We start from the raw sequence: 15,432 nt of genomic DNA, 5'->3' as shown, positions 1-15,432 counted from the left end.
CAAGGCATAAGATCTCCTCAGGCGTTCGGCGCGACCTGCCATTAATGCATGAGACTCCCTCAAGTCTCCGGTGCACTCAGGCATTTAATGAACACGGCCCAAGACGATCTCCGGATCACTGAACCATCAGAACGTATGGCTCTCCCTGACCGCCGGTTCATTCGGTAATAAATGCACTTACCATCCACGGACCCCAGGCCCACCACAGCCGGCGGTTCAACCACTCCAACAGGTCCGATCGACCGTGACAACTCCCTGATTCCGGTCTGATCCGGTCCCGTTCTCCATTACGCCATTAATGGGCCAAATCGTGCCCAATTATTACAAAACAGGACAAACCTCCTGTCACCTCCCAGGTAACAAAAATCCTCCTATAAAAGGAAACCTGGAGGGAAAAGGGAGGGAGGACCAAAAACCAGAGAAAAAACCCGGAGCTGGAGAGAACCCTCCTAGACCGGGGGAAAAAGGAAGAAAACAGCACAGACACAATTGAACACGGGATTCTCTTTGTCTTCTCCACATACTCTCTCCCCTGCTCTCTCCACATACTTGCCCCCTCTGACTTAGGCATCGGAGGGCCGGCGCCGGGGAGCCCGGCCACCGGTTTTCTTTGCAGGACTTGCACACCCCCCCGCAGCGGAGGACGCAGCCAGCCGGCGCACCGCCGTCCGCCCCCCGCAGCAGCGGAGCTCCTCCTTCCCCGGCTTCACGGCGGCCCCCGGGTCCAATTTCCAGCAACAGCTATCATGGTGCAGTACTCTCTGATGGAACTGACACTTCGCTTCGATGCTATATTATCATCTCCTATTCCTAAAAGGGTAATTGAGTTTAAGTTGTGTTGCAAACTATCCGCTTTTCTTTAGAGGGTGGGCCTTTCTTCCCTACTCCCTCGATCTTAATTAACTCCCATCCGCTAACATATTCTATGTAACCATATTGTGGCACATCGATAAAACTAGTTAAATATCTTGATCCGACATCTCTGGATGAGCAGACCATGGCCAAAATCCTGAACTATTGAAATAGAAAAAAATCAATAAAAAGGTTTCTTGATAATCATATAAATTGACCAATGTTCTGGAAGAGTAGGAGGAAAAAAATGAGGAAAAATCAATGGCAGACCATTAATTCGTTTATGAAAAGCTAAACATATGGTAATTTATACTGGTAACGAGCATAATACCAATTCTATTATTAATATGAATAACACCAATAATAATTATCAAACGGAAGAGGTGGCTTTAATATGCTATTCACAACAACCGGATAAAACAATACAAAAATTTTGAACCAAGCCATCCCTGCATCATAAATTAAGCATCATTTGATAATATCACTCTTTGATATCAACATCCTTGGAAAAATTTAACATTTAGTTTGTATTGGAAAGAGCTACACTTACAAAAAATTTTAAGGATATTAATACAAAAGGATAATAAAATCATTTTATATCTAAAATAATTATTCTTTAATACCGTCAGCTTAAAGACCTGAAGGGTGTTCATGCAAAAAATAGGATAATTTAAGAGGTACATGTATGAATAATGATTTTTGAAAAGTAAATATATAATAAACTATATATGCAAGGGTATTACTTCTATAAAATTTCTAAGCCCGATGCTACCAATATTTATGCTATCAAGACGGCTCCCAAAAATTGCTGCCATGTGTAAATTGGAATTCGGAAATCAAATCGCTCTTGAAACATCTCTCATACATGGAGAGCAAAAATTTATATTAACTTTTGTCACGCAAACTTTGCTTGATAATGCGTTCATCTTTGTTCTTCTAAAAAACAAAGATTTTTTTTTCTCCAGACAGGATTTTACCATAAAGATTATCAAATTCATAGAAAAAGGCATCTTTGTTTTTTATTAAATTGCTCGTTTGGGACTGATTGTTAGACCGCCAGGGACTGATTGGGGATCAAAGCCTCACCTTAGAAGATACTGCAAGGCTGCTACTGTTGGGTTGGCAATATCTGGATGCATGTTTATGGAGAGAAACAGCAGTCCTCCGAACCAAGAAGCCAACACAATGAAAACTTTAAAGAAGGCTGAAAACCTATGTTGCTCTTGGACGAACTTGTTCCCTTCTGGCTTTCAACATATTCTATCAGGCCATGAAAAGATTTGAGTGATTTGCATTCCCCTGTAATCTGAAGTGTAGTGAAAGCCGTTCCTTGTTTTGGCACATCCCCTTAAGAGATGATCCTTGTATTACCTTCAAGAACCTTTCTCCTCCCTTTCTTAAAAAATGATTGGACAATTATACCCATGCTCTTATGACTACTAATAAGAATATTTTAAAGTGCCTATCAACTATCGACCTATATTATGCATGTCCATGCATCCACTGCTAAAATATGTTCATAGACTCATGAAAATGTGTGCCTTCGTTAGAGGTGTAATGGATAATCTAAAATGAATCCTTTGCTCTGTGCGAATTAGGCCTAATTTTCTGATCCTGCTTAATGTTGGAAGAGGTTAGTTTTGACACTGCTCAAATGTTCATGTATTGGCAATTTTACAAGCAGTTCTGGACATAAGTTGTTACATTTCCCACAAACCCAGTAGACACTGCTCAGAGAATACGAAAAGGCCTCCATATGAGAAATATATGACAAACAGGTAACCAAGGTGTAAATATTGCTTCATGCATTCAGTTCTTAAAGGGCCTTGCATACATTATCACATACAAACAGATTATTTCCGATTCAAATGATATGATCAAGATCGCACTCTGGCGAGTCGTGCTTTTATCTCTTCTAATTCTCCTTCATCATCGACACCCTCGGCAATAGCTTCTCTCTGCAAACATATACAAACTTTATTTTACATCTACTGTCAAAGTGGAAAAATAAGAAAAAGAGAATAAAGGACCTTGCAATTATTAATAATGCATACCACTTCAACAGCCTCACTTGCCGAAGGTTGCTTTATTCTCTCCCTCCTAACAGCATCTGGGAGCTGCGAGGCCGTCTCACCTGCTATCGCAGCAAGCACTTTGTCTACTTCCTCTTCTGTCTCTTCCACTATATCCTCCGAGTCCAAAGCTGAATCAACAGAATCATTCACCATTTCTTCAATCACCCCAGCCTGAAAGTATTAAAATAAAAAAAATGCTGAGTGATATATGAGAAGATTACCCTCTTCAAGGAATAGAAAAATAGTTGTATTAAAGTAATCCCTTCAAATAGACCATGGGTTATAAGTTTCAGCTAAAACCAGAAAGCCTCAATTTCGTCAAAATTGCCAGTGGGAGTCAAATGCTTTAGACAGTTGGAACAATTAGTATTAATTGCATTCTAAATTATTTATTTGTTTGCTTTAGGCAATTTTATCAAATCAAAGTCAGGCATCATGAGTTTTTAAAGAGATGGAGACAATGTAATCTTGGATTTCAAGAAAATATATAAAAAAGAAATGTGAATTTTCAACATAGGTTTGGGTACCAAAAAGATGAAATCTAATAGTATATGGATCATTATATTTTAAGTTGTCATCAAACAATAAAATGAAATATAACTACTTCATCATATTCTGAACAAGTTTTTTTCCCCAAAAAAATAACTTTTTACTGTTTAAACACAAAATTTAACTGCTATATCCATAGGTACCAAATGATACAATACAGTTTTGTACTTGTCAAGTTTTGATTTTCTTTAAATTTTTTAATTTCATGTCATTCTTTTAGATTGTTTAATTATTTTTGCCCCAAAGGACAGAAACTAGAATTGTCACAACCAAAACCCCTCTTATAGCCCAAAACCCCTCTTACTGAAACAAAAACCAAATCCGAGTTTTTAACCTTGAACCAAGCGCACAGAATGAAAATTATTACTAGCACAAAAGACCTAATTTAGCAATGGTATTAGTACAAAATGCATAGCTATAGGAAATATATAATGAACTAAAATAAGTAACTGTATGGATGACAATCGTGCAGTCAACTAAGTAAACCAAAATAATTTGAGGAATTCTACACCAATGCACAACTACAGAATTTGCCATTGTTAATCTCCAAGATGCAATAAATTTTTAATCACAGGATGATTGCCACCTAGGTACATGGGCCTTCATCCCCAATATAGACTACTTCATTGCTGATGCAGTTAAGGACAGGAATTTGTTATGGCATTGATAAGGTACCAACACGGGTCTTGATACCATGCAAACCTTTCTTCTGGAAGAATATTCTTTTTCTAAATTATATTAACTTTTGAATGGAAAATAACTAGATAAAAAATATTCTCAGAAGGAAAGTGGCAGGATGCTATTGCTATACATGTGCATGTGCTACTATTTTTAGTTATTTTGGAGACTAGAACCCTAAAAACCCATTAAACTAAAAAAAACCTTAAACATTATAAAATAATAGAAGAACCTCATAAATAAAAAAAATCAACTTTTAGCGTACAAATAGTGGATTGGCATGTCCTGCATACCACATGTTTATACCAAAGAATGCTGAACCGGCCCGTACCGGCCGGTTCAGCCCGTACCGAACCGGTACCGGCTCTGACCGGTCCGGTTCGATGTTAAAAATCAGTACTGACATGTACCGGCCCGTACCGGTCGGTACCGGCCCGAACCGGCCAACCGTACTGGCCCATACCAATTTCAAATTTTTTTGGAACTTTTGGATGTGTGAACCAAGCCGAACTAGTAGTACCAAACCGGTACCGGTGCCCACCGGTACGTTGGTACAATCGGAACGGTGGACCTTACTCTATACATAATAACCTAGTGCCTTACCAGCATGGGATTCGTTATTGAAACTTAAGACATTCTTACACATTATAAAGTAAGTTAAAAGACTTGGACAGAGAGAAAATAAATATTTTACCAGTTCATGAATCTATATGCTTCAAAGAGCTTATCCATAAAATTGTGATGAAATCCATACACAAAAAGACTTGCTAGAAAATTTCAAATTACATGAACAAAATATATTTAAAAGTGAATGTATTTGCTAGTTTCAACTTTCAAGGATTTTAGTGCTGCTTCAAACTATGCTAGTGTTTTATAATGCATATCATACTCCAAATGCTGACAATAAAAGATGCATACAGGTATCAAGCCATATCAACACCTACTGGCGTCCTTGTACCGTAATGCATCATCACCCACTACAATAAAATAGTGACTTTTAGTAAGTTTGTCATTAACCATGTTTACCTGATATTATATCAAAGCCTACTGGTTGACACTGCAGGTATTGCACGGAACAAAACAAGCCAATATGAGTTAAACACATGGTCTAGTTGCATGCTGATACAAAGGAACTACTTTAAGTCAATTAGTTTTTTCATTGGTCTAGATGTTGCTTTCGTCTCCTAAATTTATTGATATATCTTGAGCTTCTTATTATTTTTTATTACATTAAAGTAATGCTTGGAAGTTAGTAGGTTATATCTTCAAAAATTGTAGTACATATGATTGTGAAATGTTTATTATCAACAGGACAACAACATAGCATAATTAATGCCATTAATATGGTAAATTAATCTAGTTAGATCTAGGCTTTTCTTTTTGTGCAAGTTTTCCTATTAAGAGTTACTAGGAACCATTTACAAATCTTTTATTTACGGTTAACTTAGAACAAGATATTTCAGGCTATGTAATATTAGTATCATGTATCTTTCCATAATGTTTGCCGGAATGCCTGGCAGAAGCCAACATGGTAAATCATACTAAGCTAGCCTGTATTAGCATGAGTGCGGGATGCACCATATTTTTGTTCTTGATTATTACATGAATGAAGCCACATAAATTAGAGATGCTTATCCAATATAGGTTTTCAAATTAAAATGATGATTCTGTTAGCAAACACCAAGTAACGACAAAAACAACAACAACAAATAATAATAGTAATACAAATTGTAATGTTGATTATATCACAACATGTACATTACTGACAAATGGTGATTATTTTTTAGAAAAATAAATCCTTGACACTTGACAACAAGGGAATAAAATATGCGAAGGGAATAACATATGCAACAAATTTGTGATTAATCATGCAACAATGAATTTAGTGTAAGGATTTCATTCACGTAATCTTTATTCATTTTTGAGTCATAAGTAATGTCCATCCAAAAAGTTCTCTGGTATATAAAGAGAGAAAGAAAACCATATTTGAGGAAGCACTAAAATATTCAGAACAGGATGTAAAAATATATTAAAATGTTGAATTAGCTATATTTTTAAAAATCTAGTGATGTTAATAGATGATAATATCATATAGAAGATTTGGCATGACAGGTTAAACATATTGGAAAATTAATACTTGGAATCAGCTATTCCAGTCCCTATTGACTTAGCTATATCTTGTAGAAGATCATGAAACTTGTACACAAGTAAACTACAACCTTTTAGGATCACACCACCTTGAATAACTACAGACCACTAAATCAATTATATATTGATCGCTATACTAAAGGCTCTATGCTAGAGGTAGAAGCACTAACATGCGATATTTTTCTTAAGGCGCAGGCCTATGGGAGGGTTTTGGCTGTGAAAATGAGCACCTAGATGCAGTTTGGACCCATGCTTCATACTCAATCATATGCAACCAAATCACAAAGTCAAGTTGATTACAGGGAGATGAATTAACTCCTAGCCACAAGCGAATCAAATCTCTGCTTAACATTTTTTTTTTGGCTAATATCGTCAAATTTGCACAAAAAATACATGGGATCACATATACTACGCATTTTGTAAAATTTTCAAGAGATTCGATTTTTAGCATGTGAAGACATTGTTTCTTTGAATATAATAATTTTTTCACAATTAACCTTTTTTGAATGGGCAGATGATAATTTTTCATATATTGTGACAGACAAACAAGAGGACTTTCATGGTTTGCAATTTGATATTGAACCTTCAACAAACAAGGCACCCCATCTGGACTTGGCTAACCTAACCTACCCATTTGTGCCCATGGTTGGGATGGATCTGGCAAAAGCTTCACTAGCTGGTGGGTTGGCTTTAAGTAGGTTCAGGACAACAGGCTATGACCTGCAAGGTAATTCTATCATTGTAATTAATACTTGATCTTTCTCTCTCCACCATAATCTTGCACCTCACCCCCATCTTTTCACGTCCTAATGCCACCTCAACACTGCCATTCAATCATGTTATGGTCCTGTTTCCTATTGTCTAGGCCCAGCATGGACCCTTGGCTTCCTCATCCCTCTCCACCCTTGTCTCCTCTTTGCATCTCTATCCCAGGTTGGCTAAATGGTTCAGGTATGGATCGGTAAACTAACTTGCCTCTAATTAGTCTTGTCCAACATTGCTAGCAATTTGGTTCGGATTTCCATAAGGGACAATTTTGGCATGATAAATGAGGTCAATTAACTTAAGCTATAAGCTTAACACATATCACCATCTCTACATAAGGTTCACCAATCATCCGCAAATAGCCGAGCACCAACATAGCAAAGTGCTCACAAGATCAATATTTCCTTTATTTATCCAAGAAAATACATAGTTTTTCCAAATAAGATAAAGGAAGAGATAGAGAATAATTTTAATTATGAATGACAATGCATGATGCATTCCAACAAATTAGATGATGCATCTGAAGACATTTGCAAATTACAGAGCATGACAATCCAAATAAGTATTTGTAAGGAAAAAATTCACTGAGTATAATTGTCCAATATGTATGAGATGAACCATTAGACTCGCCATTATTTTCTTGCCAAATAATGATTATTTTCTCAAGTCGAAAAAATAGGATGACAAGTTTGGACTAAATACTAATGCGAAATAAACCTCCAGCAAATTGTCATAAATGAAATACCTTTGTCATCTCCTTGCTAAATTCTTGCATTGTAGCAGCCACTTCAGGAGCTTTCATAAGATTATTGACAAGCTTCATAACCTCGGCGCTCTTGGACAGATGGCCTACAGTTCTGGCAGTTGCTGAAATTAAACCACGAATAAGCATCAGCTTTTTTTTTTTTTTTTTTGAAAGTAAACATGAGCTATTTGAAAATGTAAAATACATGAAAAAATCACTGATAAGTATATTGCAAGGGTAGACTAATATTTTAGAAGGGAAGATTTGGTAATATTTAAAACATTTATACTAGGACAAGATGCAATGGCATAACATATTATAAGGTGCTATCTTATTGCTGGATCTAGGGACCATAAACAGTCTGTAGTTGCATGTCATGTTTTGGACATTAAAGCTATGAATTGAATATTGAAGCTATAACATACCATATAATATATATCCACATATGTGTAATTGAATCTCATATACTATTAGAAAACAGGTCATAATGCTTCAATCATAGTCTTGCAATGTAAAGTCTGAGACACAAACACTTGCATGGAATGATGATCATAGACCATTAAACATCGGTGCTACATAGAACAAACACATTCATCAAAAAATATCTGAAGATAAAGTCTCTGTCCACTTGATAAGAAGGGGAAAAAGGCCTCTTCATAGCAATAAATGACAAAACAAACACAAAAACCATTTCATCCATGAACTGGGCAATGCCCAATTGTCACAGACCACCTCTCCTCAAGGGAGGTTTTTGTTTGGAACCTTTGAGTAGTGCATCCCCACATATGTGGACCTTAGCAAATTACAATGGTTGGACTCCATCACTTTCTCTCAAATTTAGTATCAATTTTATTTTCATAACTGAACCATTACTCCAAAGGCAGACCTTAACTCTGAGAAGCATGTTTCTTTCGGATTAGTAACAATAACATACAATTAATATATAGCAAACAACAATGAAAAGCAGAAAATGGTTCCACAGAAAATAGTAACGCTTACTCAGATGAAATTAACTGTCACATCATGTGATCTCTTGAATACTTTTCTGTTTTTGATTTGTGAGTTATGATGGACCACCAACTAACCCATATTTCTTAAACAGGATCTCAAAAACGTTTGAGTTATCCAATAAGAAACAAAGTAATTTACCATTTGCAAAATCTTATGTCTTATTTGCAGTACTTTGCTGGCTGCTATAAGTTTGAGAAAGTCTAAATGTACTAGAGATGTTTTATATTTTCTATGATGTTGTATCTTCTTTCATTTCAGAAAGAAAGTTCGGGCGGTAAGCAAAAAAGGGGCTCCCTTGCCTTGGAAAGGGTTGTTCCTATCTCTCTCCTTCCTTTCGTCGCTTCTGGCTGGTAGGTAGCTAATTGGTCAGAGAACGGTAATCAACTGTTTCAGACAGGTAAGTAGTAAAAAAAATTTTCATGCTCAAAATTTATGTTTCAACAATGTAACAGACTAAAGGTAATAAGAGAAGGGAGATGTATTGAGAACAGCATAAATAAATAGAAACATATTGGATCTTCAAGTTTAAGATACACAATAGGCAACAATAAACAAGTTCTCAATCCTGGAACAAAATTTGACACCCAAATACATGAGGCATAAATTTCAAAGTACTTGACTGATAGGCTATGAAGTACGAATACGAACTACAATTCATTATGAAAATGTCTTGAATTTCTTCCATGCCTCTTAGAGTTTGTAAGTGGTACTTGAGCTCACACTATGCTATGGATGATATTGGTTTATCTTCTAATTGATTAGTTTCAGCCAACCCCAACTAGTTTGGGTTTCAGGCTAGTTGAGTAGGGTTGAGCTTCTAATCGATGAGCTTAGGTTTCTAATTTATATATTTTATACTTAAATGTGTTTTTTCACATATGTTCAAATAACTTAATCTAGACAAAAACTTAAATAAGAATGATCTATTTAGACAAAAATTCTCACAAGTTTGATATTCAATTTCAGTATCCTAGCTGAAGCAAAAACCTATATCCACAACAAGTTTGATTAGAAGTTCCCATATTAAGCTCATCTTACAAAATGAGGGAATGACAGCAGAACATAAAGTTTGCTCTATTATATTTAACATTCACATATAATTTATTTATCTACTTATTAAATAAGATGTCCTACTGCAAAAATGCATCAATAATGAACAGTCTGTCATACCAACAATTTCGCCGAGGTGCATTGAGATTGAATTAAGTTGTGCCTTATTTTCATAAAGACGGTTCACTGCTCGCCTCGATCTCACAATTTCCTTCGCAAGAGCCTGTATTAAGAGAAATACTAAGTGTTATTTGCGAAGAGATCAACTTACGAGGCAAATAATAACTAGCCAGTATAACTAAAATCCACAAAGGCATTAAACAATTTGTTTGTTAAAACAAGACTGCTTTACTTATGAGCAATTTATCCGCAGGTGGGTTGGGGGGTTGACTAGTTCACAACCAGCGTAAACGGAATAAATGGTTATTTAGTTTCGATGAGAATGATTGTTGGTAATCCATATTCTGTGGTGATCTATATTCAAACTAACCTCTTTACATTATGAGTTTTTCACCATAAATAAAACTTTTATCAATTGTCAATTGAAATTATGCACTTCAACAATAAAAATATTGGCTATCTACTAATATTGGAACTTAATATCAGAAAGAACTGCAAGCTATGTTATATTTAAGTGATTAAGTATGACAACATATAGTTTTACATATGTTTGTTTTTCATGGTGAAATATACATGACACTTATAACAAAGTAAGAATAAGAGAGAAAAAGAAAAGGTGAAATCATACTCCTAGGCCATTTTAGTAAGAGTAGACCCCCCCCCCCTCCTCTCCTAGGCCATTTTCTCTTTTCTTCTATTCTTCTTTTCTTTCTGGGTATAAAAGGAAGCAAGCTTCAATACAGTAGCACCCTTGTACTCCAAGCTTTCTATGCAGTCATATCTAGTGTTAATATTCTGAATTTCACATGCTTGTCTGCTGCAAATTAGTTCTAGGCAGAAGTAGCTTTTACTTTCAGACAGTAAACTATGATGGTACATGTAAATATCACTGGCTGAGACTGAAGGGACATCAAGACAGGTTACACTGGGGATACTTTCTTTGTTCATCCGATACTGTGTTTCTTTATATTATCTTCCTACAATGTTTTTTGATGCAACCCCCCCCCCCCCCCCCCCCACACACACACACACCTTTTCTTTTTCTTTTCCTTTTTTTCTCTTTTCCTTTTGCATTTAACACTGTAGAAGGTTAGCAGTAGAAGATCCTTGAGGTAACTCACTGACCCATGCTTTTCTTCTCCTAGCAACTCCACTTGGATAATATACAACCATCTTATCAGCTACTTAAATCCTCATGGATTAACCAGTGCATCCCATCATAGTTTCAGACTTCAAAAGTAAGTAGACATCTAGCCCTTAAATAATGTAAGACCAGTTATACAACTTTCAGGCTTCCTACCCAAAGAATGGGCCAAATTGTGAGGAAAATAATCAATGCGAAACTCTGACATAAGCATGGTATGCTGAACCGGCCTGTACCAGCCGGTTCGGTATAGCGGTGGAAAATGGTACCGGCCCGTACCGGTTTGAATCGATCCGAACCGGTCTGTACCGGTCAGGTCAAATTTTTTTAGCTTTTGGAGGCCGAACCAGTCCGGTGGCCGATCGGTATGCCAAGCGATACCGGTTCGGCGATCCTTGAACATAAAACAATATTAAACTAACCTTGTATTTAGAGTACTAGTTCAAAGTAGAGCATGCAATTTGTTCTTAAGTGGTACACTTGGAATTTAAAGTAGAAAATTCTAAAAATTTTACTCCTTTTGGCACTGTCACATTACCTCCCTCGTGCTTTGCCTCTTCTTCAATCATACTCCTTTCAGCCAAAAGATAGCCCATAATTTAAGTAATTAGCAGAGAGGCTGGACTGCCATGAAATTCAAATGATAGGGAATCACACCTAGGCTCTTTTTTTGATCTTAGTTTTACAAACCTAATAGTGTAAATATAGAGAAAGGAAATATGAAAAAGTCCTCTATCAGCCCTCCTTTACACCGACCATCATAAGGAGATCACACCTTATATAGTCATTATATCAAAAACTACACAAGTCCATCACCAACTCAAGTTCCCAAATGAATCCTTCCCTCCTCCTAAAGTCTGCCACCACTAAAGCCAGTGAGAGCTCTTAAAAGCTTCATATTCATTTTTTCAATGTTTCACATACATATCTCTTCAAACCAATCAACCCTTAACAAATTTTGCCATGAATTAAGATGAACTCAACAACTTTCCATCAGAAGATGCAAGATCAAAACATCACCTATGTAGGAAGCTATGTTGCTGGCAAGATGAAACAACCAAAGACTATTTTACTTCCATGAATTCAAGCTGTTGCTAAAGCATCCAACAGGAAGAGGTCCACGGACTCAAGGTTTGAGCAATGGTTGAGGCCTGAGGGACCTCAACCATCAAAAAAAGATATTTGGGCATGATAAGGAGTGGAATGTCATAATAGGTTTGTTATTAAAGTCACATTTGGATATTTCTATCTAGTGATTGGAAATGTTCCTATTCTTGCCAGTGTCAGAATCACAGGGGCTGGGAAGACAACCTTTAAACAATCTATCTAAAATGACTAAAAAGTACACTGTCATTTTGATCTCTGGTTATGAAAAACCAAAACATCAATGACCATTACACTCTATACTCTGTAGTCCATAAAGTCCCTCAGATGTAAAGTCATTCTCTCTCCTTTCATGGTTTATTAAATCCACTGCCTATATAATTTAACTGGAAGTCAATTTGAGACTTGTAGACTGCAGCCACTACAAGTGCGCCTAGCAATCAACTTTCTCCTAAAAAGTAAATTTAGAATGATGTCCAGATGCTCCAATTATTGCTATGCAGGTTAGCAAACTTGAGCTTTCAATCTTTAACTGAATGATAGAAGGGAGTGAAACTCTGGTAGAATTAAGAAAGATCCAAGGGTGGAGGAAGGACTGGGGAAAAAGTTCAAGAAAGGAAAAGGGAAAAAATATTCTAACATATCGAGATTTCAATTAAGCTTTTATTTCAGTCAGCATATCCTTGAAAACTAGTAGGGTTAGGATAGCTAGCATGCCTATCTAACTATTACATTTACACCTTCCTACTGGCAGCATTTTCCTTTTTCATTTTTCTCTTTTTCTTCTATTTCTTACTCAAAGATTGGCTGCTTTGTGCTACCGTATTGGACCTACACAGCACCTTGATAGCACCAACCTACCAGAATCTTGAATGCAGAATACCAAACCCAAAACATAGCTATTCATGGAATCCCTTGTCTGAGTTAAACAAGGTCAACTCGGAGTATTTATGGAATAAAATAGTCTTTTTCTTGAAAAAAAATAGAATTAAAATGACTAAATCACCATAAAATACAGTGAGACGATTCACAGTTTCTAACGAACAATAATAACAGCTCCAAGCACTGGATCCAATATACCAGGAGATTAAGCAGCACAAGAAGAGGGCAAACCCCATAAAGATCATTTTTACAATCATTAAATAATTTTCTTTTCGGAAAAAAAGATCTTCACCCAAAAATCTCACCCCATCTCCCAAATATTTCCTCGATTCCACTATAAAGAAACCTTATTACAAATTATAAGAACGACCAAATTAAGCTCACTCTATTGTTCCAATTTAGAACAAATTCATAAAATCTAATTGAGAAAAAAGTTAGAAAATTTCGAAAACGAGATCCGGGGCGATCTGACCTTAGCCGAAACCATGTCGTTCCTCTTCGCAGCTTCCTTGATCGCTTTCTGAACATTCCTCTCCTCCCTCTGCACATCTACATGATCACATTAAACATCAAAACCCGCTAAACAATCAACAAATTGAGAGAAAAAAGTCGGATTCATCGAAAAAGAACTAGTATCCAGGCACAACAAAGAAGAGATCCAAGAAGGGGAGGAGAGATGGGTTATGCCTCGGATCTGGCGCTCGATGTTGCGACACTCCTGGCGGAGGCGGCGCTGCCATTCTCTGAGTTGCTGCTGTGGATTTACTTTCGGCTTCAAGAGATTCTTCACCGTCTCCATTGGAGACCTCTTCGGAATTGGAAACAAGAAAGAGGAAGGGGGCGAATAAACTCTTATCCCTCTGTCGCTCTCTATCCTCTTTTTGTGCTTTGGTCTCTCTATCCTCTTCCGAGAAGGGGAATAGTGGAATAACCAGGCATCGGTTCCTCCCCTTCACGGGTGGTGCACCAGTGGATATATATTTCGATGTTTATTCTTATTTCCTTATTCCGAGAGGGATTCCTCCGTGGAAATTGGAATAGACGCTAACCGGCACCGCACTGCGAGTTTTATAAGGAATCGTACCAGGAAACGCCCGAATGGAACGTTGGAAAATTATAGGAAACGTACAAGTGGCCTGTAAACGGAGCATGTGAGGGCGCCTGCAGATACATATTTAGTTCCATATTTATTATTCATCAAAAAAAAATTAGTTACTTATACCATACTAAAGAGCTTAAAAATTATCTTTTAGCTAATCATTTTAAATAAAATTATTATAAATAGTATTAGATCAAACCCGACTCATAATATATGCGAGCAAAAAAAAGAAAAGAAAAAACTCAAGTTATTGTCTCCCGTGGCGAGGCTATAATGCAAAAACTCAAGTTACTATCTCCCAATCAATGGCGCATGAGCGCCAAAAGAGAAAAAACTTTAAATGACCATATAGCAAAATAAGAAGACCAACTTTAGTTGCAGTTTAGCCGAGCCATTGCCAAGCTTCTCTATCCTTCCAAGCTTTGTTCTTTTTAGAAGGTTCTGATGGCCATGATTGTAAGACTGGATCTCTCTGAACCGGGAGGAATCCCGACTGCTTACTCTAATAGAAGCACTTGTTACCAAAATCATCTATAGATTTTATTTCCAAAAGAATCTCAAGCTAGCGTTATTATTCTGAAGAAATTAAGATGCTCAAAGTAAGCCCACGTTCTAAATACATTAACATCACAAAATTTTGATCCTATTGTGTTGGCCTTTGGAATCAAAATAATTTAAGAGGTGAGGCATAGACCGATTTGATGCACCGCTCGGGGTTTAGCCAACTAGAGAGCAAAGTGAAGGTTTCAGTAGAAATCCTCTGTAGTTTACCCAGGTTTGAAAGGGCACCAAATTAATGGAATTAGAAACTGTAAGTTTGGACTTCACATTTTTGCACCTTCGATACCTAAATTTTTTTTATGGTAGGGTGTTAGCAAAGATCCGATACGGAGAGAGTGAACTTCAACTCCATGCATTATCATGGCTCACTACCCAAACCACAAGAAAATTAATCTACGACTATGTAGTTACAAATATAATAATAATATCTACTTATTTTTAAAGTTCAGATGGAGGGCAAGAAAAAAGCCAAATCTAATTCACTTCAACCATGACTACTAGGTATAGATTTGTTTACATATCCAATGACATCTCCATCAGAAAATAACATTTATCTAATCACAAGCACCCTCTCTAACACCCGGTTATTAACTTCAGGAATATGTAGTCTATATACTCAACATCATTGTGCCATTAACGGAAAAGCAAT

The 15,432-nt window shown here is 36.6% G+C and overlaps 1 protein-coding gene across 1 annotated transcript; it reads right to left on the bottom strand.

Moving 5' to 3' along the window:
• Positions 1-2,489: 2,489 nt before the first annotated feature.
• On the bottom strand, positions 2,490-14,159 carry LOC103714137 (vacuolar protein sorting-associated protein 24 homolog 1-like). The gene is made up of 6 exons (XM_039123676.1): positions 13,811-14,159; positions 13,596-13,672; positions 9,994-10,096; positions 7,813-7,934; positions 2,907-3,098; positions 2,490-2,810 (listed from the first exon to the last, which is right to left on the bottom strand). The coding sequence occupies exons 1-6, from the start codon at positions 13,920-13,922 to the stop codon at positions 2,730-2,732; spliced, it is 687 nt and encodes a 228-aa protein (XP_038979604.1). The 5' UTR covers positions 13,923-14,159; the 3' UTR covers positions 2,490-2,729.
• Positions 14,160-15,432: the final 1,273 nt, after the last annotated feature.

Source organism: Phoenix dactylifera, chromosome 2 (assembly GCF_009389715.1).
Source record: "Phoenix dactylifera cultivar Barhee BC4 chromosome 2, palm_55x_up_171113_PBpolish2nd_filt_p, whole genome shotgun sequence".
Classification (NCBI taxonomy): domain Eukaryota; kingdom Viridiplantae; phylum Streptophyta; class Magnoliopsida; order Arecales; family Arecaceae; genus Phoenix; species Phoenix dactylifera.
The sequence above is the reverse complement of the archived record's forward strand: the minus strand, read 5'-3'. Positions and strand labels throughout refer to the sequence as shown.